At 44.6% G+C, this 27067-nt stretch overlaps 4 protein-coding genes across 4 annotated transcripts; 1 reads left to right on the forward strand and 3 right to left on the reverse strand.

Annotated features, from left to right (window-relative positions):
• Positions 1–14: 14 nt before the first annotated feature.
• LOC133004794 (tubulin alpha-1C chain) lies at positions 15–3779 on the reverse strand. The gene is made up of 4 exons (XM_061074313.1): positions 3774–3779; positions 1314–1536; positions 1075–1223; positions 15–995 (listed from the first exon to the last, which is right to left on the reverse strand). The coding sequence occupies exons 1-4, from the start codon at positions 3774–3776 to the stop codon at positions 15–17; spliced, it is 1356 nt and encodes a 451-aa protein (XP_060930296.1). The 5' UTR covers positions 3777–3779.
• Positions 3780–6027: 2248 nt separating this feature from the next.
• On the reverse strand, positions 6028–7578 carry LOC133004816 (tubulin alpha chain). The gene is made up of 3 exons (XM_061074339.1): positions 7356–7578; positions 7118–7266; positions 6028–7008 (listed from the first exon to the last, which is right to left on the reverse strand). The coding sequence occupies exons 1-3, from the start codon at positions 7474–7476 to the stop codon at positions 6028–6030; spliced, it is 1251 nt and encodes a 416-aa protein (XP_060930322.1). The 5' UTR covers positions 7477–7578.
• An 8987-nt stretch (positions 7579–16565) lies between these two features.
• On the forward strand, positions 16566–18162 carry LOC133004824 (tubulin alpha chain-like). The gene is made up of 3 exons (XM_061074351.1): positions 16566–16701; positions 16792–16940; positions 17017–18162. Exons 1-3 carry the CDS (start codon positions 16581–16583, stop codon positions 17995–17997), a joined length of 1251 nt encoding a protein of 416 aa, XP_060930334.1. The 5' UTR covers positions 16566–16580; the 3' UTR covers positions 17998–18162.
• An 824-nt stretch (positions 18163–18986) lies between these two features.
• On the reverse strand, positions 18987–25405 carry pmelb (premelanosome protein b). Its single transcript, XM_061075462.1, has 12 exons — positions 25348–25405; positions 23848–23943; positions 23464–23610; positions 22544–22672; positions 21652–21813; positions 21170–21502; positions 20526–20756; positions 19961–20092; positions 19767–19869; positions 19481–19686; positions 19312–19402; positions 18987–19149 (listed from the first exon to the last, which is right to left on the reverse strand). The coding sequence occupies exons 1-12, from the start codon at positions 25403–25405 to the stop codon at positions 18987–18989; spliced, it is 1851 nt and encodes a 616-aa protein (XP_060931445.1).
• Between the last annotated feature and the right edge of the window lie 1662 nt (positions 25406–27067).

Consider the following 27067-nt stretch of genomic DNA (forward strand, 5'->3'; position numbering starts at 1 on the left):
GAATGCATGTGTGTTTAATACTCCTCCCCTTCCTCATCCTCATCCTCTCCCAAGCTATCGGCTCCGACCTCCTCGTAATCTTTCTCCAGAGCTGCCATGTCCTCCCGGGCCTCGGAGAACTCGCCCTCCTCCATACCCTCACCCACATACCAGTGCACGAAGGCCCTCTTGGCGTACATCAGGTCAAACTTGTGGTCGAGCCGAGCCCAGGCCTCAGCGATGGCGGTGGTGTTGCTCAGCATGCACACGGCCCTCTGGACCTTGGCCAGGTCTCCACCAGGAACCACAGTGGGCGGCTGGTAGTTGATGCCGACCTTGAACCCGGTGGGACACCAGTCCACAAACTGGATGGTGCGTTTGGTCTTGATTGTGGCGATGGCGGCGTTGACATCTTTGGGCACCACGTCTCCACGGAAGAGGAGGCAGCACGCCATGTACTTACCGTGGCGAGGGTCACATTTCACCAGCTGGTTGGCCGGCTCGAAGCAGGCGTTGGTGATCTCAGACACTGTTAATTGCTCGTGGTAGGCCTTCTCTGCAGAGATGACGGGGGCGTAGGTGGCCAGAGGGAAGTGGATACGGGGATATGGCACCAAGTTGGTCTGGAACTCGGTCAGATCCACGTTGAGGGCGCCGTCGAAACGGAGGGAAGCAGTGATGGAGGACACGATCTGACTGATCAGCCTGTTCAGGTTGGTGTAGGAGGGACGTTCGATGTCCAGGTTCCTGCGGCAGATATCGTAGATGGCTTCGTTATCGACCATGAAGGCGCAGTCAGAGTGCTCCAGGGTGGTGTGGGTGGTCAGGATGGCGTTGTAGGGCTCCACCACAGCGGTGGACACCTGGGGGGCTGGGTAGATGGAGAACTCCAGCTTGGACTTCTTGCCGTAGTCGACGGACAGACGCTCCATCAGCAGGGAGGTGAAGCCAGAGCCGGTGCCACCTCCGAAGCTGTGGAAGACCAGGAAGCCCTGAAGACCAGTGCACTGGTCGGCCTGGAGACAGAGAGGATATGAGATGTTATAATATTTGAATTAAATTAGGAAAATTAACTCCTGTGATCAAGTTACTCACCAGTTTGCGGATCCTGTCCAGCACCTGGTCAATGATCTCTTTGCCGATGGTGTAGTGTCCGCGGGCGTAGTTGTTGGCAGCATCTTCCTTCCCAGTGATCAGCTGCTCAGGGTGGAACAGCTGGCGGTAAGTTCCAGAGCGAACTTCATCTGAAGAGACAGAGCAAAGCCAGAGATGACTCAACAGTTTGATTTAATAAATCACAGTTACCATGGTTTCTACATTTCATGGCAGTTTACCGATGACAGTGGGCTCCAGGTCCACGAAGACGGCTCTGGGGACGTGCTTTCCTGCTCCCGTCTCACTGAAGAAGGTGTTGAAGGAGTCGTCTCCCCCCCCGATGGTCTTGTCGCTGGGCATCTGTCCGTCCGGCTGGATCCCATGTTCCAGGCAGTACAGCTCCCAGCAGGCGTTACCGATCTGGACTCCGGCCTGACCGACGTGGATAGAGATGCACTCACGCTGCGGAGAGAAGAGACATTTTATTCAACCAGCTTCCTGCAGCTAATGCACTGAAGAAGAAAGAAGCTGTTGTGAAGAACGTCATGAATAGAGTGGAGCTGAAAGTATTGATTAATCTGTCGATTTTTTTTTTTTCAATTAATTGATAAATAGTCGGACGAAAAGATAGAGACTACAACCTTTCCAATGCAAAAAGGGACGATGCAGTTTTTATATGTATTACAGACATCTACAATTTAATTACGACCTATTTCAGTTTCAGATCGTCATCAGCAAGTCTTGAATTAAATTGGATTAAGTCAGTATGGTGTTCCATTCATGACGAGTCACAGTTAAAGTGTGTATATGGGAAACTGGAATGAAAGATAATATATTAAAACTGAATTCTATATCTACAACGCAATAACACAAAGTAGTTCAAACAGAATCAAAGATATTATTTTGAATATTATAAAGAGGTTGTATAATCTTATATGAAAAGTCTTGCGTCACAGTGAAAGTATGACTGGTCAAAATTATGTCACAGGTATGTTTAGTATTTTTCTTCACCCTAGAATGGGCCTTTAATATGTAAATACTTTATATTTAAATACTTTATATTTGAGGCAGCCATGTTTTCTAACAGTAGCTCAGACTGGACAAACTCAACCTTTAGAGTCTACCACTGGTTCTCTGTGACGTTTGGAAGGGGAGGGTTCGGTGAGGGGTATTCAGCTGCAATATGACACTTCACCACTAGATGTCACTAATTATCCACTGAACTTTTAAGCTGTTAACGCTCCACCAGTAAACCGGAAGAAAAGGATGAAGAAGCAGAATGCCTCCAACATGTTTTCTCCTCAGGTTCTCATTCCAATGGAATGTTGCAGTGCTCGTTATCGTGAAATCAGCTTCACACTGTTTGCAGGTGACGGTTTTCTTGAAGGACTTGTTCGCACACTTTTAAGGAATTGCCTCCTCTGTATCACCCCGCCCCCCCACTCAGGAGACGCTGCCGCATTGCGTGTTTTGCATTATATCAGACCTGACCACTTTAATACCAGATTAGTTGCCAGATATTTTTGAGTCGATTACAGTCGATTAAATATTTCTGTTGTTGCAGCCCTACATTAAGAATCCCCTGACAGATGCTGCTCATTCATCGTTGACCCTCTGAACCAGATCAACTCTTCATGGACACAGCAGCAGATTAGTGAGACATGAGCTTAAAGGGATAGGTCACCCAAAATGGAAAATTCACTCGTCATCTACCCCCCTTGATGCTGATGGAGGGGGGGTGGGGGGGTGAAGGGTCTGAGCTTGTGCTTCAGGCAGACAGAGGACATTTAGGCTGAAAACACTGAATGATGCCATTTCGAGTCGTATTTTAATGTCCGGGCTTACAGTCACTTCGATGACATCACAGGAGCAGGATGGAGCATTTCAGTGGTTTTATATATACACTTTTTTTTGGTTTTACATATTAAAGGCTTGTTCGCCATTTACTTTAATTGTATTGGAATTGGCTGCAACGCTGTTTAGCCCTTAAACTCCCTAAGCGTTTTATGGTCTCAAACGCTTAACGCATCCTCCATCATAGTGATGAGTGGATGATGAGAGAATTTAAATTTTGGGGTGAACTGTCCCTTTAAAGGGAGGAGGAAAAATCTTTTGTTTGGAAGACAAAGAAAATCTTCATCTGAAAGAGACATTGACTAAACACAGCTGGAGACAAATTGATAATGAAAGATGAGCTGTAACAAGAGCAGGAGCTTCTCAGAGGTTTAGTCTGAAGAGCCGGTGGTTGTGAGGTCATTGAGGCCTGAAGCCGAATGGATGGATTAGACAACAGGCCTGCGACACTTCAGAGACAGACAGACAGACAGGCAGACAGACAGACAGGGAGGGACCCGGTGCAGCAGCTTAGTTCAGGGACACTTCTACCTCCCGAGTCCTGGAGCTTTCTGTCTAACATCCAGCCCCAGCAGGTGTTTGAACCAGGCGGTAAAACAGGCCTGATGGTGGCTGAGAGCCCAGAGAGCTCCTCTAAGTGGATCAAGGTCCAGACAGGAGGATCAGGACTCTCCAGATCCACTTGAATCTCAGATGCTTCTTGTTCTAGCTCCACTACGACCACAGAAACACATTCTGATGATTCAGTTCACGTCCTGTGTTAAAGCTGCAGCTGCCTTTTGAACTGAGTCAAACTAAAGTCCAGATTTCTAAGATCACATGATTTAAAGAGCTTTCCTACTCACCATGTTTCCTGGAACAATGAAGATTAATTAACGAGGAGATGTTGATTTGCTTCTGGCAACAAGACTTAATCTGTCCTGTGTTTGGAGCAACTGTGCCAGTGCAGCAGCACACAGAGCTATTTATACTGCCTGAGCTTGAGGAACAAAAGGACAACTGTGATTGGTCCAGGGCTCACATGTGACCTGCCCCTATTGGTCCGACAAAACAGACAACGCCCTTCCACAGGGAGGTGACGCATTTCAAGGTTTTAAATGAAATAAACTAAATTAAAAAAAAAAAAAAAAAATTATACAAAATAAAACAAAATAACATAAATACAACTATTTAAATCAAGAAAAAAGAAATAAAATAAGATAAATATAACTTTAATTAAAATCACTATTTAACTAAGGCAAAATAATAACATAAATTAAATTAAATTGAATAAGCAAACAAAATAAAACAACGATTACACAAGGAGTGGGAATCACGTGTGAACTTACTGAGCCCTACCTCTTCAATATATTTCATCTTCAAAACTCATGTTAGACATTCTCCTTCAAAGCTCTCGACTCTATATTCTTTTTTTTGTATTTTTAATTTTTTTTTTTGTATTTATATATACTGTGCAGCTTTAATACTTAATTATTACTTAATAGAATTTTCAGTTATTTATTTATCATTATTATTATTATTTTCATTGAATTGTGTAATGTATTGTTCGCATGACCACGTTCATGTGGTCCATAAATTAAGAAAAACATCCTAGGAGGTAGACTGTATATCTTACTCTTAACCCATCGTGATGCACAATGTTTTTATGGTGTCAATATCTCTATATATTGTTAATTGTCGTACAGAGATTATGTGATACTCGATCTAAACTTGACATTGATTCCTGTTCTACTGTCCCTTACCTCCTAATAAAAATATTTAAAAAACAAAAAAGCTCTCGACTCTCAAACCCCTCTCAAGACAAGTCAGGCAGATCCAGATACAAATAGAGTGACGAATAAAGCATTCTGAGCAAAATGAAAAACCAAATAGAGTAAAACATGAGTCAGAACGAGACACTTCAGAAAAAGTAAGCTCCAACATGTTTTTAATTAGTTTATAAGTGATGATGTCAGCAAGTCATGTTTCAAAATTTTCAGTTTAGTTTTCAGATTAGTCCAACAGCACAGGAACGAACTGTCAGTCTGAACAAATCCACCTGCCACAGGAGAACTGGGTGGGCTATTAATGCCTACGAGTGGTCGTCCTCCAACAAGAAGGTTGGTGGTTCAATCCCCAGTCTTCCCCATCTGCATGCCGATGTCCTTGAGCAAGATACTGAACCCCTAAAAAAAACAGCCCCTCATAGATGTTGAATGCACTAATCTTAAGTCGCTTTGGATAAAAGTGTCTGCCAAATGACATGTAATATTATGCAAAGACCTGAGCACAGTGTCACAGTCTATGGTCACAACAGAGAATCTGAATATTGTTGTGAATAATTTCTTTTTTTAGATTTTTATAACATTTATATATAATTCTATTTTAAAAGACAATATTCTGAAACCATGTTTTCATTTTGTCCTTGTAGGGATACTGAGTGTATGGCAAAATGGCAATTCTATACATATTTCATTAAATCTAGAGTTAAATGTTTATTTGTAGTTTTTGTACATCAAAATGTATGATGAGCTTTTACAAAATGATTTGTTAAATTCACCTCAAGACGTCGAGGAAACGAGTTGATTGACAACTACTTTGAGTCTCTTAACTTGTAGTCAAATGTATAACTTTGTGGTGGCCGATCTTTATTGTGTTCTTCATTTCACGTCCATTTAGCTTATCACAAGTCAACATATCTCACAATATATAAATATAAAATCTAGAAATCACTTTAAAATATTGTTCCCGTTCTTCCCACAGCACTTAGATAAATATATATAGACACATAGATATAAATATCCTACCAAACTTTTATAATCTGTAAAATGTATGAACAGAAAGAAAAGACCTCAATGATTGAACCTGATTTTCAACATTTTATATGACTGTTATTTCATTTTAATTTGTGCAAAAAATACAGTTTATTTAGTTTGAATAAACAAAGCAAAACAACTTTACATGTGACAGAAACTTTATTTTTGAACAAAGCTCAATTTTACATTTTCAGGAATCTGAGCAGCAAAACTGGTAATTGATCAAACATTTCTGTTTGGAATGATTCCAGGAACACATTGCAATCAATTTATTTTCTGTTGGACTAATTCCTGTGTGTCCCTTTTAATATTCTTCTCCTTCCTCCTCTCCTTCTCCCTCGATGGAGTCGACTCCGACCTCCTCGTAATCTTTCTCCAGGGCAGCCATGTCCTCCCTGGCCTCGGAGAACTCGCCCTCCTCCATACCCTCACCCACATACCAGTGCACGAAGGCCCTCTTGGCGTACATCAGGTCAAACTTGTGGTCGAGCCGAGCCCAGGCCTCAGCGATGGCGGTGGTGTTGCTCAGCATGCACACGGCCCTCTGGACCTTGGCCAGGTCTCCACCAGGAACCACAGTGGGCGGCTGGTAGTTGATGCCGACCTTGAACCCGGTGGGACACCAGTCCACAAACTGGATGGAGCGTTTGGTCTTGATGGTGGCGATGGCTGAGTTGACATCTTTGGGCACCACGTCTCCACGGTACAGGAGGCAGCACGCCATGTACTTACCGTGGCGAGGGTCACATTTCACCATCTGATTGGCCGGCTCGAAGCAGGCGTTTGTGATCTCAGACACGGAGAGCTGCTCGTGGTAGGCCTTCTCTGCAGAGATGACTGGGGCGTAGGTGGCCAGAGGGAAGTGGATACGGGGATATGGCACCAAGTTGGTCTGGAACTCGGTCAGATCCACGTTGAGGGCGCCATCGAAACGGAGGGAAGCAGTGATGGAGGACACGATCTGACTGATCAGCCTGTTCAGGTTGGTGTAGGAGGGACGCTCGATGTCCAGGTTTCTGCGGCAGATATCGTAGATGGCTTCGTTATCGACCATGAAGGCGCAGTCAGAGTGCTCCAGGGTGGTGTGGGTGGTCAGGATGGCGTTGTAGGGCTCCACCACAGCGGTGGACACCTGGGGGGCTGGGTAGATGGAGAACTCCAGCTTGGACTTCTTGCCGTAGTCGACGGACAGACGCTCCATCAGCAGGGAGGTGAAGCCAGAGCCGGTGCCACCGCCGAAGCTGTGGAAGACCAGGAAGCCCTGAAGACCAGTGCACTGGTCGGCCTGGAGACAGAGAGGGAGACCGATTAAATATGAGAGACAATATTATGATTTAGTTTGATGTGTTCTGTTAAAATTAGGAAAGATGTATAACTGATGCAAAGTTTCTCACCAGTTTGCGCATCCTGTCCAACACAATGTCAATGATCTCTTTGCCGATGGTGTAGTGTCCGCGGGCGTAGTTGTTGGCAGCATCTTCCTTCCCAGTGATCAGCTGCTCAGGGTGGAACAGCTGGCGGTAAGTTCCAGTGCGAACTTCATCTGAAGAGACAGAGCAAATCAGAAATTACTCAGCAGTTAGATTTAATAAATCACAGTAACCATGGTTTCTACATTTCATGGCAGTTTACCGATGACAGTGGGCTCCAGGTCCACGAAGACGGCTCTGGGGACGTGCTTTCCTGCTCCCGTCTCACTGAAGAAGGTGTTGAAGGAGTCGTCTCCCCCCCCGATGGTCTTGTCGCTGGGCATCTGTCCGTCCGGCTGGATCCCATGTTCCAGGCAGTACAGCTCCCAGCAGGCGTTACCGATCTGGACTCCGGCCTGACCGACGTGGATAGAGATGCACTCACGCTGCGGAGAGAAGAAAATACCTGTTATACACCTGAGTGCCTTCAATTATAAAATTGCATCAATAAACTTCTACGTCTTTGTGATTTCAGAATTAATAAGAGGATGAAATGTCTCTTTAATGTTAAACGCTAAACTATTTCAGTTGTGTTCATATTTCTAACGGCATGAATCCTATTGGATAAGCAGCAGCCAATCACCGGCAGACGAGCTCCCTGCCTCAACCTGTGATTGGTGCATTGCGTTTATTCTCTGTTGCTATGGTCAAACCCTTCACTTAGCAACTGACACTCAATAAATAATGACAGTTGAATCGTCTCATAGAAAAACAGACATCACAGACATTGAGATCTCAGGTTATTATTACAGTTTTAATGATATTTAGCGGATGTTTCGGTTTTGTTCCCTCAGGATTCTGCAGTAAGAAGAACAACAGACGCTGCTCCTCCTGCACCAGCCGCCATCTGACTCCGTTACCATGACGCTAGCTCATCCCCATCCCCCCTCCCCTCTCCTCCCCCCTCCTCCTCTGGGTGTGGAGGGCTCCGCTCCTGCGCATCCACCCCACCCACCCCCGGTGCAGTGAGTCACCGGGGCGGCGGCTGCAGGAGGACCGGGGACCGGAGAGAACCCGCCATTAGGACTCATTCTGTCCGCGGTGCGACCCTCTATTGTCCCGGTGTCCCTCCCCCCCTTTCCGCGACGTCCCCGGAGCCCGACCCCCCCTCCTCCCCTCCCCCTTCTCACACCACAGCTATGTCTCACAAACACATCTGCTGCTTTGACATTGCATGAAGTCAAATTCATCCGTTCTGACTCCCACCTCCATCCCACCCCTCCCCCTCTCTCCTCTCCTCTCCTCTCCTCTCCATCCTCTCCATCCTCTCCATCCATCCTCTCCATCCTCTCTCTCCTCTCCATCCTCTCCATCCTCCCTGTCTGCAGACCTGCACCCACCTGGAGTCAGACTCTCTCTCTAAAGGCTTCTTACCATGTCGACGAGTTGAGTAGAGCAGGAGCCGTGAAGGAGAAGAAGAAGATGGACGGTGGAGATCTTCTTACACTTCGACGACTATGGGGTCGAGGTAAGATATGATGGAGCCGGTGGGGGTGCAGTGACGTTTATATGGGAGTGAAGCCCCTCCGCCCCCCCCCCGTGGATGCTGTGCCACCATTGGTCAATTCCCTGTCACTCAGGTTTGTGGAAGCTGACTGTGGCTTCCCATTGGCTGAGCGGCTGTGAGGCTGCAGGGACCGCCTCCTTCACCCCGCCCTGGTGACGTCATGTGTTTCCAACATGGCGCCTCTTATTAGCAAAGTGCTGTGTAATGTGGAGGTTTATTTTAAACACAGGGAAGCTCTCACACCACTTTACTAACACACATGTAGAAGTTTATATGAGATAATTCAGTTTTTATTTTTGTTTTCTCTGTTTTTGTTGTTATTGTGTTATTTGTTTGTATTTTTGTCTGAATTATTTGTTTGAAGGAAACAGAAATGTGACTTGTTTGAGTGTATTTGATCCAGAAGGTGCAACAATATAACATTAGAGGAGGAAGCGAATAACAATAACAGTAATTTTGTTTTCATGACAAGTTTTCATGTGAGTCTCTGCCTCTTATTCCTCAGTTACTCTTGATTCTGTTTGAATTATTAACGTGATCATAACATGTTTTCACTTTCTTTATCCTTCCACCTCTCTTCTGCGTAGTTTCCTCTCACCATTCAACTTGATGACCATGGAAAATGATAAATAGATCATAATAAATATCTTGTGAATTCTATTTCATGTATATGTGCCTGTGTGATGTTATTTTAATCAAATCGATGACATCCAAACAGTTGCTGAATGTTTTAAATGACATTTATATTTGTCATCGTAAGTATATAAATATATAAATGAAAAAGCAGTTTCTGCTTTTTAACAACGACAACATGAGCAGTTCTTCCCCCCCCCAGTCTGAAGATGTCTCCCACAGCCTCCCAGTATATCTCCCTCTTCTTGCGTCACCCATTCTATCAGCTCATCCATGAATGGCTAGAACTGCTGTCACATGTCGGTGTTCACATCCTGTTGGATGGTTAAGCTTAATGCATTCCTAAATCACATTGTGTCCTTACGTCTTGCCACTGGTGAAATACGCAGAAGAGTTGAAGTTGGTTTCTCTCTGTCTGGAGCATCTGAATTAGATATGAATGTCCCTGAGCGTCAGACCAAGCGGACCAATCACAGCTCGTGGGGGGTGCACGTCAGGATACAGAACTCCTCGTAGAACACACGACTGTCACAGTCTGCTCATCTCCTGTCTGCTGGTATTTTTCCACTGACCTGTCTCTGCTCCACTCTACCTGTTAGCCACGCCTCCTCATCAGGCCAACTCTCCACACCTGTGACAGCCCTGGCTGCATTTAAGCCTGCTCCTGTCTCTGCTTCAGTGCCAGATTGTCTTGTGCTATGCCTGACCTCCAGCGTTTCTTTCCCCGGACTGATCACCTGTTGCCGACCTGCCTGCCTCGTCTCTGCCCTGGATATTACCTCAGCCTTCTGTCTTCGACCACGAGTTTCGCCTATCCCCTCCTGGAAACACACCTGCTCGGCTCTGTGGCTACACAGCTCACCACTGGACCTGTCTGCCATCTAGGTAATCCACCTGCTGTGACGTTGCCTTCAGTCAGCAACACCAGGCTCACTCCTTCTCCGATCTCGCAGAAGATCACTGTGAGCCAAGACTTTTCACCGTGCCACTGTATGAACTGTTAAAGACTGCAGTAAATAATAAAGGTCATTACCGACTGAGATTTCGTCTGCCTGTGCTGCTTTTGGGTCCTCACCATACCTGTGACAACGTCTTCACGTTGGCTAGCTTCGACTCAGAAGCATGAATTGAGCTTTACTCTCCCTTAAAATCAAGAAATGCTAGGTCTTTTTAATTTAATTGTGTCTCTTGTTTATCACAAATCTACAGATAGTAACTCAAAAAACCTCCTTTCTTATTTGTGAATATGAAATCAAAAAATACATTAAACTGATTCCACACTCGAGTGATTAAAAACCTGTTTGTTGCCAGTGTGAATTCTTTGTGACGTGGACTTTCTGTGTCCCCCGGCTGTGTGCTGTATTTTCTGTCAGGGGCCAATCATTTCTTGAAATGGCCCTTTCATCTATATCCTATCAACAAAATATACAATGTAATGCACCCACAATTCCAGAAATAGCTTGTAATAGAGTAAGACACAGAACAGATGCAATGTGGTTATATCATAAACTATTGTCAGAGGACTTTTGAAATTACCTGTAAACTATTACCTGAATCACACACAAATATAAATATAGACCCTTTATACCTATAAATCGCAATATCAAGAAATAAGTACTGGTAGCTTATTGCAAAATAATATATTTTCAGATTGAGTAACATTTAAAAGTCCATTCAAGCTTTATCGTTCATCATATTGTCTGACCATGTGTCGTATGATACCTGTGACATCACACAGTTTGTCACGCATGATCCAAATCAGTGGGCATGAGTCCCTGTGTCCACACTGGTGCTCTTTCCTCTTTGTTTGGGTTCCAGAAGTGGATTTTTACAGTCATCAGATTCCCAGTGGTCGGTGGATAGAGGAGGTCGGACTGCCCTGTCACAGAAGTGGGGCATGTAGACCACAGAGCCACGGACGCCCAACCCCCCGCCCTCCTCCCAAGATCCAACGGTTGCTAGGCAATGAATAACTGAGTTGCCTGGACACAGGCTGGTATCCACATAGCCCCCCTTTCTCTGGTGGTCCCGTGGCCCCGGCTTAAATGGCAGCATTAATGGGCTGTGCTGCAGCTGCCTCTGTGGGGGGATGTGAGGCGTCTCAACCACCTAGTTCCCCAAATCTGTCAGCCTGATGTCCAATGTCCCACTCCCACTAAATGCATGAAAACATAGACTGTCAGAAGGATGCTGGGGTGTGGCCTCTGCAGCACAAGATGTGTCGTGTTGACGCCGCTCGGCTCTTTTGTGGGAACAGCAGTTGCAGCAGTTGCAGCTCATATAGAAGCTCACTCACCAGGAGACAGTAATGTGACTGGATGTGCATAACAGCTCTGCTGGTGTTTGTCTCAAACAATTATCTCTCAGCGGGAAAAGACCATAAAATGTTCTTCATGGGCCCAGAAAGCTTCAGTTAAGCACCTTGGCTGCTAACGGCAAAGGAAACTCTATAACAAGAGCCGCCCCCAGGGGGAGAAACGAGACCTCTGAGAATACAGGGCAGCTTAAAACAACCCAGAGATACACAAAGAGGCTGATGCCTGTGGCCGACTGCAGGTAACACGGGGCTGATGTTTGTGTGATGTACTGCAGTCAGTGTGAAACCAGCTGATGAGCACAGTCTCCTGGAGATGAGACCAGGGTCTGAGGAGAAGCAGACTTCAGTTAACTGGCCTCCAGACAGGTGGAGTTTACTGCTGCTACGACATTCAGATACAGGCAGCTCCGTGGTGGATCTGCATTGTTCTGAACCAGGTCCTTAAAGGGACCAGGATTTACACAGAGGGTAATATGTCCAACATCCATGGACGATTCCTGACTCAGCAAGGAAAGTAAAGCCACACATCCTTGAATACGTTTTGAAAATTGTTCATTGTTAAAATGCATTGTGTTCTTCAAAAAAACTCAAAGTGACAGAAAATCAATCTGCAACTGATTTGATCATCTTTCTACAAACGTATGAAACATTTGATGGATTTTCTAGTGAACCTTTCTTTTTCTATCTGATTCCTCTCCCTTAATGACGCTGATTGTATTTCAGGCTATGCAGGGGCACCTGACCTGTAACAGTGAAAACACCAGATTTACTACCTCAGCCAGCGTTTGTTTGTTTGTCTTTTAGCAGCTTAACATTGAGACAAGACCTACTGGAGAATATTATCAGTGAACTTGGTGGAAGGATGTGAAATAGGAAATTATGTTAAGGTATCAAGACGTAATGATCACCTGTAAACAGCTGCTGAACATCAGAATCAACAACTAACAGCAGAACCTGCAGCAATACCACGATACAAGTACCTCAGCAAACTGTAGATACCATCCATCAAGTGAGAGGAGAGGAGGAAGCTAATGCTAACAGTTAGAACCCCACGAAGAGGAGGAAGCTAATGCTAACAGTAATTTCTTTGCATGTAAAGTATTCATGTGAGTCTCTCCCTCTTATTCCTCAGTTTACTCTTGATTATGTTTGAATTGATAACGTGAACATAACATGTTTTCCCTTTCTTTTTCCTTCCACCTCTCGTCTGTGTAGTTTCCTCTCACCATTCAACTTTATGACCATGGAAAATGATAAATAGATCATAATAAATGTCTTTTATAAATTCTATTTCATGTATCAATGCCTGTGCGATGTTACTTTTATCAAATCGATGACATCAAAATAGCTGCTGAACGTTTTAAATGACATTTATATTTGTCATCGTAAGTATATCAATATATAAATTAAAAAGCAGTTTCTCATAGGTGGTTTATTTCCTATAGACTAAGAGCTTCACCTTTCCAACCTCACACCAGTCCATCATCATGCTGAGGCTCCAGCACGACTTCAGTGTCTTAGCTCATCATTATAAATAAACCCTGACCTCTCTCTCATATCTCATGTCCCATTAAATGAACTGCACCTGGAATAAAACCTTCAGCACAGGTGACTCTGCTGTGACATGTAAAACTGGCTCAGTCACTTGGTTGGTTATCAGATTCTCTCAATCCAGCCACAAAGGACCACTCCCTTGCCTCCAGCATTCCCATCCCTCCTCTCTCCTCTTGGTGAGCAGCTGCTCAGCCCCTCCCTGTGTCACAGCTGCTGAGGAGGAGGAGGAAGAGGAGGAGGAAGAGGAGGAGGAGGAGGAGGAGCAGTGGAGAAGGTTCTCTCATGAAATCCTGGCTGAGGGCCATGGTGGCTTCCTGCACCTCTCTTTCATCCCCTGCAGTTCACACTGAGCACAGCACTCACCAAAGGCCGGTTGTAAATCACATCCTGACCTCCCTGAATAAATAATGGTTATTGCCACATTGCGGCGGCTGTTCAGACAAAGACCTTCAGTGTTTGTTCTGCGGTGACTTATTTTGCAGACTTACTGTAGAACATGAATATTGATTATGTCACAAGCCTCTTTTCAAATTACTCATATGCTTTGCAGTGTTTGAGAGTTCAGCTTAAAGGATCATGTTTTCATGTTGTAGAAGCCAAACTGCAGAGGCCTTCACCTCGATGTCACATAAACTGCTTTCAGGCAATTTCAGTCTCTCAATCAGTACAGGATCCAAGGAGGCACAGCCCATCCCCAGCACACACAGACACACACACACAAACACACACACACACACGCAGGCAGGCAGTCACGTGATCGGCCCACTGAATGACATCATTGCAGAGAATCTAGGACAAAGAGGGAGGAGAGGAGGAGAGCTGGCACGCAGGGCGGAGACCAGGGCAGGCCTCAGCAACATGGCCGCCTGGCTGCTCCAGTGAGATGGAAGCATCTTGTGTAACAGAAGCATTCAGCCATCTTGCATCATTTGTTATGTGTCGGCTGCACCGAGCACTTGCAGACGAGACACAATTTTTATTTATTTTTAAACAGAATTTGCTCATATACTCAGAACACGAATACGGATTTGTTCTACTGATCTGCAGCTTTACATTTCTAGAGAAATATGTCATCTGGGCTCATTCCTCTGCACGCAAAATAAATTAGCTTTATTTGACTGGTCTCTTTATTCACTGAGCATGACCTCAGACGTCTGTCTTCATTGATCCCTGAGAAAAATGACATCACGGAATGACAAAAATTACAATTAACAAGGATGAAATCTAGATAAAAACATAATCTGCACACAGATTTTCAAATAATTTATATACACAATATACAATACAATATAAACTATGTGCAAGAAAATAAAAAAAGGAATTGTGTAATTATCAAATAAGATAAAGTACAGGAGAAAAAATAATGTATCAAGTTGACATTTTGTTTTTTAAGTTATACAAGTGGTCTTAGTCACAGTGAAGCACTGTCAAATGTGGCAAGAGTTGCTGTCAGGTAGAGTTAAAACATCTTTATTCAATGAGCATGACCTCACATTTCTACCTTCAAAATATCAGTATGAAAATGACATTTTATCAAGACTGATATCTAAAAAGAAACACCATTTACAAACAGATATTTAATATCCTAAATATAACCCCAAAGCATTTCTGCCAGTGCAATAAAATGGCTCATGTGATATGTTGAGTGAGTTGAGTGATGTGATGTGTTTTATACATACTGCCTTTATGTATATATTTTCATATTTCTCTGAGTTAATATCGCATGTTTACTTGTACTGATGGCTCTTCTTGTCTTTGCAGCTGTCACACAGCAGATGTCACCACTGTGGGACTAATAAAGGATTATTCTATCTCACCTCTTTGCATCTTGAATCTTGAATAGTGAATTTCATTTCTCTGAGCAGATTTTTCACAATGATAATAACAAGAATGTATTTTTCCCAGTGAGCACTGAACAGTGGTACTGGCCGCCCCCCCCCCCACCACCACCCCCTCAGTGCACAGGAGCAGATCCCGTGTATAAATGTGGAAGCGCCGCCCTCACGTTCAGCATTTGTTGCATCGACCCCGTTGGGTACAACACGCAACGCAAACCCACCGTTTGTAAAAGTCCTCTTTCTCCACCTCTCTCCTCTTCCTCCTGGAAACATGGTGAGTCTCAGCTTTTATTCTCCGGCTCTGTGTGTGAGGCAGAAAAGAGAAGGAGGCGAAGCTGCTGCAGAGCCTCGCTGCTGGACGTCGGCAGATAATCATCACACAGCCTCTTTGCCTTTAAACCCACAGTAACGTGATGTGAAGGTGCGTTGTGTGTGTTTATATTCAGGGAGAAAGGTTTGAACAAATGATGTGGCTGCAGATGAGTGCTGCAGTGAGCTGGTGTGATTGTCATTGTGCAGAGAGGAGAACAATGCACTGAGTCCAGCGCCACTCAGGAGAAATCTGACGTTTCTGTCATATGTGGTTCCATTGTTCGTCTCTTAATTCCGAAATTTGTCAAATTTAATGTGTTAATTAAATAAAAATATCAATTAATAAAAACCCTGCCCTGTTTCCAGGCGTGGGGTGGGGTGGGGAGGGGAGGGTTGGGGGGGGGCAGGCTGGGTGGGGATGGGTGAGACATGGTGCTGCAGCTGTCATTTTTAATTCATATTACACAGCAGTGGTTCTATTGTTCATCTCATTTCATCTCATTCTCATCCATGATTATATAAATCACAAAATGATGCATCGCAAAGCTTCTGTTTTTAAAATGACAGAATTAAACAAAGCACATTTCCATTGTTTTCATCCAAGTTAATAATAACTTGATGATTAAATCAGGACAATAATCAGATTTAAACACTGAACCAAACTCTAATGGATCAGATTGGTGATTTATTCCTGATCGTGCACATCCTCTCTGCACTGGAGCAAGTGGAATATTACAGGCTGGTGACGTGCACACGCCCGCCTGCGGTCGTGCGTGTATATGAATTTGAATTCGTGCCTATGTTCGTTAAAGAGGAACTCGGGTGGCACGACAGGGGGGGGGTGACAAGAGGACAAAAACGAGTAGAGGAGGAGAGGAGGACAGAGGAGAGAGGAGAGGAGGAGAGGAGGAGAGGAGGAGAGGAGGAGAGAGGAGTAGACTGTGGTGCAGGGAGGTGCCTCCTGGTGCATCTCCTGCTTATCTCACATAGGGGGCGCCACTGAGTATTTCTAGATGCTTCTATGTTGCAGTAATTGTTGTAGATGTCATGAAATCACCAACAGTGATATTTAAATGAATCGAAGTGAACATAGATAAGATATTGTCTTGTTTTCTCCTTCCGCAGCGTGAGTGCATCTCTATCCACGTCGGTCAGGCTGGAGTCCAGATCGGTAACGCCTGCTGGGAGCTGTACTGCCTGGAACATGGGATCCAGCCGGACGGACAGATGCCCAGCGACAAGACTCTGGGAGGAGGAGACGACTCCTTCAACACCTTCTTCAGTGAGACGGGAGCAGGAAAGCACGTCCCCAGAGCCGTCTTCGTGGACCTGGAGCCCACTGTCATCGGTAAACTGCCATGAAATGTAGAAACCATGGTAACTCTGATTTATTAATTCAAACTGTTGAGTCATCTCTGGTTTTGCTCTGTTTCTTCAGATGAAGTTCGCTCTGGAATCTACCGCCAGCTGTTCCACCCTGAGCAGCTGATCACTGGGAAGGAAGATGCTGCCAACAACTACGCCCGCGGACACTACACCATCGGCAAAGAGATCATTGACATTGTGTTGGACAGGATCCGCAAACTGGTGAGAAACTTGATCTCAGGCGGAGCTCAATTTTCAAATTTACTCAAATTATAATATTAATTTCCTCTGTCTCCAGGCCGACCAGTGCACTGGTCTTCAGGGCTTCCTGGTCTTCCACAGCTTCGGCGGTGGCACCGGCTCTGGCTTCACCTCCCTGCTGATGGAGCGTCTGTCCGTCGACTACGGCAAGAAGTCCAAGCTGGAGTTCTCCATCTACCCAGCTCCCCAGGTGTCCACCGCTGTGGTGGAGCCCTACAATTCCATCCTGACCACCCACACCACCCTGGAGCACTCTGACTGCGCCTTCATGGTCGATAACGAAGCCATCTACGATATCTGCCGCAGGAACCTGGACATCGACCGTCCCTCCTACACCAACCTGAACAGGCTGATCAGTCAGATTGTGTCCTCCATCACTGCTTCCCTCCGTTTCGATGGCGCCCTCAACGTGGATCTGACCGAGTTCCAGACCAACTTGGTGCCATATCCCCGTATCCACTTCCCTCTGGCCACCTACGCCCCCGTCATCTCTGCAGAGAAGGCCTACCACGAGCAGCTCTCCGTGTCTGAGATCACAAACGCCTGCTTCGAGCCGGCCAATCAGATGGTCAAATGTGACCCTCGCCACGGTAAGTACATGGCGTGCTGCCTCCTGTTCCGTGGAGATGTGGTGCCCAAAGATGTCAACGCTGCCATCGCCTGCATCAAAACCAAACGCTCCATCCAGTTTGTGGACTGGTGTCCCACCGGGTTCAAGGTCGGCATCAACTACCAGCCGCCCACTGTGGTTCCTGGTGGAGACCTGGCCAAGGTCCAGAGGGCCGTGTGCATGCTGAGCAACACCACCGCCATCGCTGAGGCCTGGGCTCGGCTCGACCACAAGTTTGACCTGATGTACGCCAAGAGGGCCTTCGTGCACTGGTATGTGGGAGAGGGTATGGAGGAGGGCGAGTTCTCCGAGGCCAGGGAGGACATGGCCGCTCTGGAGAAAGATTACGAGGAGGTCGGAGTCGACTCCATCGAGGGAGAAGGAGAGGAGGAAGGAGAGGAATATTAAAAGGGACACGCAGGAATTAGTCCAACAGAAAATAAATTGATTGCAATGTGTTCCTGGAATCATTCCAAACAGAAATGTTTGATCAATTACCGGTTTTGGCTGCTCAGATTCAAAGTCTTGAAAATGTCAAATTTGGCTCTGTTCAAAATAAAGTTTCTGTCACAAGTGAAGTTGTTTTGCTTTTGTTCATTCAAACTAAATAAACTGTGTGTTTGAACAAATCATCATGAAATAACAGTCATATAAATGTTGAAAATCGGTTTCAATCTTCAGACATTTAACAGATGATAACAGCTGTGGCTGAGGGGGTAGAGCGGTCGTCCTCCAGCCAGAAGGTCGGCGGCTCGATCCCAGTCTTCCCTCTGAATGAACGTGTGTCCACTTGGTAATCAAGACTAGAAAAGAGCTATATAAATAAAGACCATTTCTATACGTTAAAACCATTCGGATACTTTCTATTTCATTTTAAGTCAAAAGGTATCTATGTAGAAAACATCTTTAATATCTTCATATAGAACACACAAGTTTAATTGATTAAAAACATCACTAAAGCTCCAATATTTAAGATTTCACATTGCGGTTCAGTAGCAAAAACCCTTACGACAATATCATGAAAATGTTATTATTTATCTTGAGTCATGAGGGATCCCTCTCCCAGTGTCTCAAACGTTCAGCCACTTTATCAGTGCAGCAGATTTTACACAGTTCGAAATGAAACATGAACAAAAGATGTAACATGATTTGAACAAAGAACTCAGTTTGGTCCAAATGGAAGCAGACACTTTTATTACCAGAGATCACAGCAGGTCTAAAGTACAACTCCAGTTCATTTATGATTCGAAGCTCAATGTTTCACGCTCGTGAAGTTTGTCATTTTAGAAAACATGTTTTTATAAAAAGTATAAAAAAAAAGGCGTTCCAGTTCTCTGTAGGCTGTGAATCAGCTGCTGCTGGCTGTGGCTGTGTGGTGGAGGGAGGCGGCTGAAGGTTCACACCGGCCGCTCCTGCAGCAGGGGGCAGTTGTCCACGGCTCCTCGTCTGTTCAGGAGGTTCCAGAAGATGGAGGCTCCAGAGCCGCTCTGAGTCGCGTCGAGCTGCCGGCCTCCAGACGGGAGCGAGTCCTCCCTCAGAGGTCGGTAGGTCTTGAAGCGCCTGGTACAGGAGAAGCACAAATATCTTTTGAAATACTGGTAAACCTGCAAAAAACTGCTGATTTATTCCCCTCCCATTGGCAGTAGAGGAGTTTGCCTCATGACAGTCACGACAGCTTACAGAGCAGAAGAGGGAAACCACAAAAAACATCAGGTAACTTACTTGTAGGAATATGCCACTATTCCTGCTGCTAGAACCAGCACCAGCACACCCAGCAACATGGCAACTGCTCCAGAGGAGGACACAGCAGGACCTGAAACACAAAGATTCCTGTCAGTGTGCAGGTCAACACTGGATCTGTGGGCTGCTGCGAGCTGGTGCTGCTGCTCACCCATCTCAACGTGGAATCTGGCGCTGGTGACGGCTAAGCTGATGTCGTTGGCCATGGACACGTTGATGCAGTAGACACCGGAGTCGTTGAAGAAGTGCCGCAGCACCAGCTGACACTCCGTCGAAGGCTCCACCGTGTTGCACTCCGAGTGGATCGGCTTCAGGCACTCGGCATCCAGGATCACACTGCACACCTCTTTAGGAAAGCTGTGTGGGGGGGCGGTAGACAAGTGAGTCCAACAGTAGGTGGAATGTTGTTTGAAGACGTACTGATCGGGAGCTCTCACCTTCCCTGGCAGGTGACGGTGATGTCCAACACCTTTCTCTCCACCTCCGGTGTTGCCATCACAGCATTGCTCATTTGTGTTATCTCCACCTTTCCGATTCCCTCTGGACATAAAGAGACACAAGGGTCACAGGGCTGAGGACGGACACTTGTTTCATTTCACTCTATGATGGACACTGGTGAACGGTAACTCACCGAACACCTCGATGCCGGTGCAGAAGGAGCCGTAGCGATAGATCACACAGTCGTCGTCAGAGGGTTTATCACCGGCTTGTCTCTTAGCAACCACCACCGCTGTAGCTCGGCCTGTCAGGGTTCGCTTTGCACCTGAAGAGGACGATCAGCGAAAAGCATATTTACTACCTCCACGAGTTTTCATCTGCGTTTGTTAGTCAGCAGAACGACACAAGAACTACTGGAGGAAGGTAGTGATGTGAGTCAGGGGAGACCCCATCAAATCCTTTAGTCAGAAACATCATTACCCCAGTAATTATATTTAATAAACACAATATTTACTTTCTGCTTCTCAGTCCCTTAGTACATTGGAAAGAGATCATGGTGCCAACATGCAAATCAGAAACCAAATGATATTTCCTCGTGAGCCTGTTTGTGCGTCGTAGTCAAATGTTTCTTTCAAGATTTGCATCATATTTGCGTCTCAGAGAACTGGATCAGCTGGTGCGAGCTCAGTATTTCTCGACGAGGACACGTTGCTGCGATGTGTTGTGGTGAAGACACCCACAGACTCAGAGAAGCTCACCTGCTGCCAGGCCACGCCTCCCGTCAGAGGCCGCCGGCGCCTGGCGGTTGGTGGGGGAGGGGGTCTTTGTGACTGCAGGTGTTTCCTGTGCCGGCTGAGTGACGGAGGCAGTGGAGGCCTCATCCTCGGTGTTGTCCTCCTCTGTGTCTGAAGGCCCAATGCTGACACGCAGACCAGTGGCCTTGGTGGAAACCAGTAGAGGGAGAGCAGATGCCAGTGCAGGAGCTCTCACTGCTCGTAGAGAGGAGGTTGAGTTAGGTCCATGCTTATATTATTAATATCATGAAAGATTCTAGCTTGTGACACTTTGTGAAATATACGTTTTGTTGGAAAACAAGTTTGATGCTCATCTCTGTCCGAAACGTGCTGAGGTCATTACTTATTAACCAATTAACAGAATTTGAGTAGTTTTTAATGTGAACCAGTCAAATGTTTCACTTTTGTAACTTGCCAGCTTCACATCGATCTGTCACAAACTCCTAACACCACTTTTATTCAACACAGACAGTTTTATGATTAATGTGCATATGTTTTAAAATGTTTATCCGTCTAAACAAGACCTCTTGAAGATATTTGCACAGTGACGAAGAGCAAAGAAAAGGGATCAGCTCTTAAAATGGGCTGTATGTGTATCTGCACCTCACCTGTGGAACCCAGTTCAGGGTGTGGACCAGGGGCCGTGGTCGGGGTCTCAACTGGCGGATCGCAGGCCTTGTCCGGGATGACAGCCTGGATCACCACCTGAGGCTTGAAGGAGCCGGAGCGGATGTAGGTGTGGGTGACGGAGAGCTCCCTGGATATGAGAGCTCCACTCTCATCCCCGAAGTCCCAGTTGAAGGTGATGTCTGCGTCTCGGAGGTACTGGCTGGGGTCGTGGAGGGTGATGGTGAAGGCGATCGCCCTGTTCAGGATGAAGCGCAGGTCCCCGGCCACGGCGTCGTTGACTTGGTCCAGGGAGACGGCGAAGGGGATTTGATCTGAGTGGAACAATGGACAGGCAACAGTTGGACATTATATCTAAGGTGCTACGGCTTGTATGGGAGGAGGAGAGAATGAAAATATATTTTATTTTAGAGGAGATTTCTGGGGATTCTCATGTCGTTATCAACAGGTGAAACCAACTAACCAGTGATGGAGAACTGGGTGGAGGCGTATCCCAGAGGAATGAACCTCTCTTTGCTCCGGTAGTGGTAGATCACGATGTCCATGGTGTAGGAGCCCAGTGGGACGTCGTCTGTGGCGATGGTCAGAGAGGAGGAGGGGCCGTCGGCCACCTGCCAGTACTGACCTGTCCAATGAGCGTCAGACACACACCTGAGATTCACTCCACTTCACCACTACAGGTGTCTATGAACTATCCAAATGAATCAATGTGTCAGGTTTTAAAAAAAAGCTTTTCACTTTTATCTTTAAATATAAGTGGTTTCCAAGTAAGTTTGTCTTCTATTATAACTTAAAGGTGACATATTATGAAAATTCCACTTTTGTAGTGCTTCTACACGTTAATGTGGGTATCTAGCATGTCTACCGTCCCAAAAACTCTGGAAAAAAACAACTCCCGCAGTTTGTTGTGGTTCCTCTATGTCAGAAACGATACGCTAGATGGCGTAGAATGGGATTATGACCAGAATTGACGTCATAGTCTCGCTACATGGCCCGGCTCCACCGGCCCAGTTAGCTAGCGAGCTAACGCTAGCTGGGGAGCCAGCCGGCCCACAGGTCAATCTGAGGAGGGCTGCTTTAGACAGGGTAAAAAGGGTGCTGCTTTAAATGATCCTTGTGGTTTTTTTACCAAAATATGTTTCAGACATTTCATTAAGATCCCAATGAACCATATCAACTGCGGTAAAATGGGCATAACATGTCACCTTTAAATACAAATTTCTCTCTCTCTTTGATAAACGTGACATAATCTGCTCATGTGATGTGAAGCTCATGTGGAATCTGTCCGAGGTCACACTCCAGGTCATGTGTGGTCAACCCTCTCTGACCCTGAGACGAGACGACGCTCCACTCACCCCAGGTCTTCCACACGAACACGTAGGCCGGCTTCTTGTCCTTCTTCACTGGCGTCCCATCAGGGAAAACCGCCTCCCAGTCTGTGCTCTGTGTCGGGAACACGGGCTCCGACTCGCGGTGTTTGGTTCCTGCAGCAGCGGTAAACGTGTCGCGTTAGAGACGATGACAAATATTGATTTAAATGAGAGTTATAGATATTTATATAATGTTAATACTATAAGTTGTAGCATTAATTCATTTTATACCATTCTGGTGTTTGTTTGCCATCATATTATTTGTATCTACACATTTTACATTTTGCTTCCATCAAACACATCTCAGAACTTTATTCTTATATCACAACATTAATTTTGTGTATGTGATTTCATTGTTTTTGTATTATTGTATTTTCTTATTTACTTTATATATATGCCTACGTTCATATTTATGTCCTTGTGCTGCTGCCACCAAATACAAATCATACATCAGTAAATCCAAAAGTTGCTATTTTATTAAAAACCTCAACTCTTAACCTCTTGGTGGCGCTAGAGCACAAGTCAACAGATCACCAGAGTCACTCAAATTCATTCTCTGGGAAGCTGGATGTCTTAGATGTCGTAGATGATGAGATGCTTGAATGTGTAGGTGAAAGGTTTGACCTGCTGGTGGCGCTATAGAGGGAAAGTGATGGGCTCACCAGAGTCATGAGGATTCGTCCTCTGGGAACCATGAGCATGTGTTAGACACGATTACATGGCAACATATCCAATATTTATTGAGACATTTCAGTCAAAACCACAGATTTGAACCTTGAGCTTTAGAGGAAAAAGTCAGGCGATCACCAGAATCAAAAAGGTTCATCCTCTGAGGACCAGGAACATCTGTACCAGGTGAACCTGAGCTCACTCTGTGCCTGTATTGTGTGTGCACGTTGTGTTACCGTTGACTGTGCAGTCTTCGGCCCAAACGACGTCCCCGTCCGGCTGCACCCTCTGGTTGTGAGGGAACTCCAGGTCGATGCTGAAGGTCACTTTGGCTCCGGTCAGAGTCGGTGAATCATTGGCGACATTGAAGCTCACTCTTCCTCCTGCAGGAGCCGACAGGTAAACAGAGAACTCAGCGGACTGTGAATCCTCACGTTAACAAAAGCTGTTTTTGTTTTGTTCAAATGATTAAAGTAATGGGGCGTCCTGGTGGTCAGGAGGTGTAACAACATGGTCTCCAAAACCTCAAAGAAGAGCCAAGAATGCTTTAAATAACAATTATAACATATAACATACAAAGTGAAATAAGAACATTTTAATGATCATTTCAACATAAATACCTTTCCAGGAGTCTATGTATCGTGGGTCTGCATCTTTCCAGATCGGGTACATCTTCGTGTTCCATGAAGGATAATGAGTGAAACGGTTTTTGGGCTCTAAAATATAAAAAATAACAAATATTGTGTTGAAAATAGAAAATACACAAAGCTCCGAAAAATGTTTAATACAGTATATCAGTGTAAAAGGTCCTAACTTACCTTTAAAACGTATTATTCCTATTGTCTACAGTATAAAAAGTGTGTGAATTCTTTCCAAGAAACTTCATGTGAAATCAAGTGTTTTTATTTTACTTCTGCTGCAAAAGACAATATTCTATATTTATTATAACAAACTAATTCTGTTGGTTTAAAAGTTTCAACAAACTCCATAACTGGAACATGTGAATACAATTATGTTTTCATGTCATATTAACTTCTTACGTCAGTAATCTGATGAAAAGTAAAGGTGAGTGTCAGAGTCCAAATGAGGGATTTTTATTACCAATAATATTCTTAAATCCCCACAATCCCCCTCATGTGATGCTCAGCTGAGTGTGTGTGAGTGTGTGTGTGTGAGTGTGTGTGTGTGTGTGTGTGTGTGTGTGTGTGTGTGTGTGTGCGTGTGTGTGTCTTTTATCACAGATTAACATTATCAAAGGCCTGAATTTGGATTAAACATTGTTACAGTGGCAGATCACATGTGTTGGCAGATCACAAAGCTATTTGGTAAAGCAGATTTTGAACGTGATTATCGATTATGGATTCTGAAATATTAAAGAGACGAAATGAACACGTTTCTTGAAATGTGAGTTTGGTTTTAATCTCACATTCCCCTGAATACTAAAATGCAGCTGGTGGATTTATTGCATTATCGCATTGAACATGTGAGTTTAGTTTTTCAGCCGGATTTCCACAAAGATAATCACCTTTAAGTTCTAAATAAAAGGATTAAGAAAAAAAGCTGCACGTTGATTGTCATGCATGGTTGAGTAGAAAGGTCATGGGAAACCAAACTGGTCTTAAACTGGACACAGACATTATAAACCTGAAAACACTTCTTTCTCTTTGTATTGATCTGTACATTTATTCCTTGGTGTCAGGTTCAATTAATGTTATATTAAATCCAACAATATAGTGTATTATAATAAAACATTCACAGGAACATTATGAGTCCTTTTAATTTGTATACTTTATCTGCATCTCTGTAATAATAAGAAATTATCTTTATAATGCAGAATTGCTACTTAAACTCAATTAAAAGATGTGAATATTTCCTGCACTGCTGCTAAAAGGTTGGACGTATTAATCTCCTTCCATTTTAAAGTTTGTAAGACAAAGTTAAAATCTAATCTGTAATTCATCTCTTGTGTTTCCTCCTCTGATGAAACGTCTGCTCGCCGCCTTTTTGAAGAAAGAAAAGTGTTGAAGGTGAAACACTTTGTTGGATTTTATCTAAAAGTCCAAAGATTTCAAAAACGTTCTCTTTCACGATTAACGACTTTCTGTTGAATCTCTACTTACTGGCCACAGTGTGTGAAGCTGCTGCCAGCAACAGCAACAGTCCGGTGAGCGTCCACATCGTCAGGTGCCTGTGAAAAGTCCTGTGGGTGAGCTGAGGGCGGCCGGAGACGTGTCTTTATAAACTCTCTGGGGTTCCAGCTCACATGGGGCAGCAGCAGGGGAGGCGCCCTGCAGCCCCTGGCCCCTCCTGCACTCAGATTTAGGGCAACCTGCACAGATGGTGTATTTACAGTAAAAGCACGTCTTGGAGATTACAGCTGTTCATACATTAGAGAAAGCTCCAAACTTAATCAACACATTCCTGGTGGACTTTTGCATGAAGCAGATCACAAGTCCTGCAGGAGTGTGCATGACCTGATCCAAATAACTACATTTAAATCGACATCCTGCACGTGTCAAGGTGTAATCTCATGTATTAGAGACAGGTTCAGTACAGATTTACTACAATGACCAGTATCTCCAACACTCTACATGTTCTGTATGAGCATGTGAATTTAGTTTTTTCAGAAATCTCCTTTAAATTCAATTAAAAAGATTCTGACAAAGAGATGCACCTGGATTTACAAATGTCAAATTATGTTGTTTAGATTAATACATCATTCATCACAGTAAATTAATAGTGAACATTCTTCCTCATATGACATATTTATTATTATGTAGTTTATCATTGGATCATTATTAATGAGACACTAACACTAATATGCAGAATTTACCCATAACATGTACTTTAACTTTATATTAACTTCATTTAGCATCTGTACTTTTTTGCATGTATGAGTATTGTTAAATTGTGCTATTGGTAATTTTACAATGTTATATAAAAGATGAGTTTTTATCTGCATAATATTCTATTTCTTCTGGTGCTAATTTTGCCATATTACAATAAACAACAGATACAAATGTCTTAATTTAGGGGAAATAAATGCCTTAAAGCTCCTGCAACAGCAGGCGTCTGCTTTCAGCTTCAACATGAGAGGTCTCCTGAATCTCTGCTCAAGTCACCTGACCCGTTTTGGGCTGCGTCTCTAATTATTCCCAATTATTTGTGGATTTACTCTGAAGTTCAAGTTGCTCCTGCTCATTCTCCGGTGTCAAATCCAGACAGAATTTTATTATCTGCAAATACAGCGAGCTTAAGTGTGGAAGTATTTGAAATATCAACATGTAACAGGCCGTTGTTGGTTTCTGTGTCATTTCAACAATAGGTCACACAGAGACTCTGAGCTCGGGGGGGGGGGGGGGGGGGGGGGGGGGGGGGACCGGAGGAATGCAACGTTAATGAGGATTATTGAAGCACATGTGACTCCCTAAATTCATCCGGCTTTGTCCCTCCACCCACAGAGTCACTTTGTGGAAAGTTTAAATTTTTTGTCTCCATATCATATGCCAAACTGTGACACTGTTTAAACCTCTTTTTTAAAACAATGTCAGCATTCACAGGGGAAATCCTGCTCAGGCCGGTTTCATCGGCGTTGGACCGTGAACCTGCTCACTCGCCTCAGGCCTCATCTCTAGCATGTACTGTATGACCTCACACCGTGTGTTCACATGTGAAACTAGTAAATTAAATCTAGAGGCACCAAAGTTCACACAATTATAAATATCAGTCCTCTATCAGTCCTTATTTTCTTCAGGAATAGAATCTTAAATACTTGATCCGATCTTTCCGTCTGTTTAAATAATGTTATCCTGTTTTTTACTGCTTTGGCATCTGTAACAT

The sequence above is a fragment of the Limanda limanda genome, chromosome 7 (assembly GCF_963576545.1).
Source record: "Limanda limanda chromosome 7, fLimLim1.1, whole genome shotgun sequence".
NCBI classification, from domain to species: Eukaryota; Metazoa; Chordata; class Actinopteri; order Pleuronectiformes; family Pleuronectidae; genus Limanda; species Limanda limanda.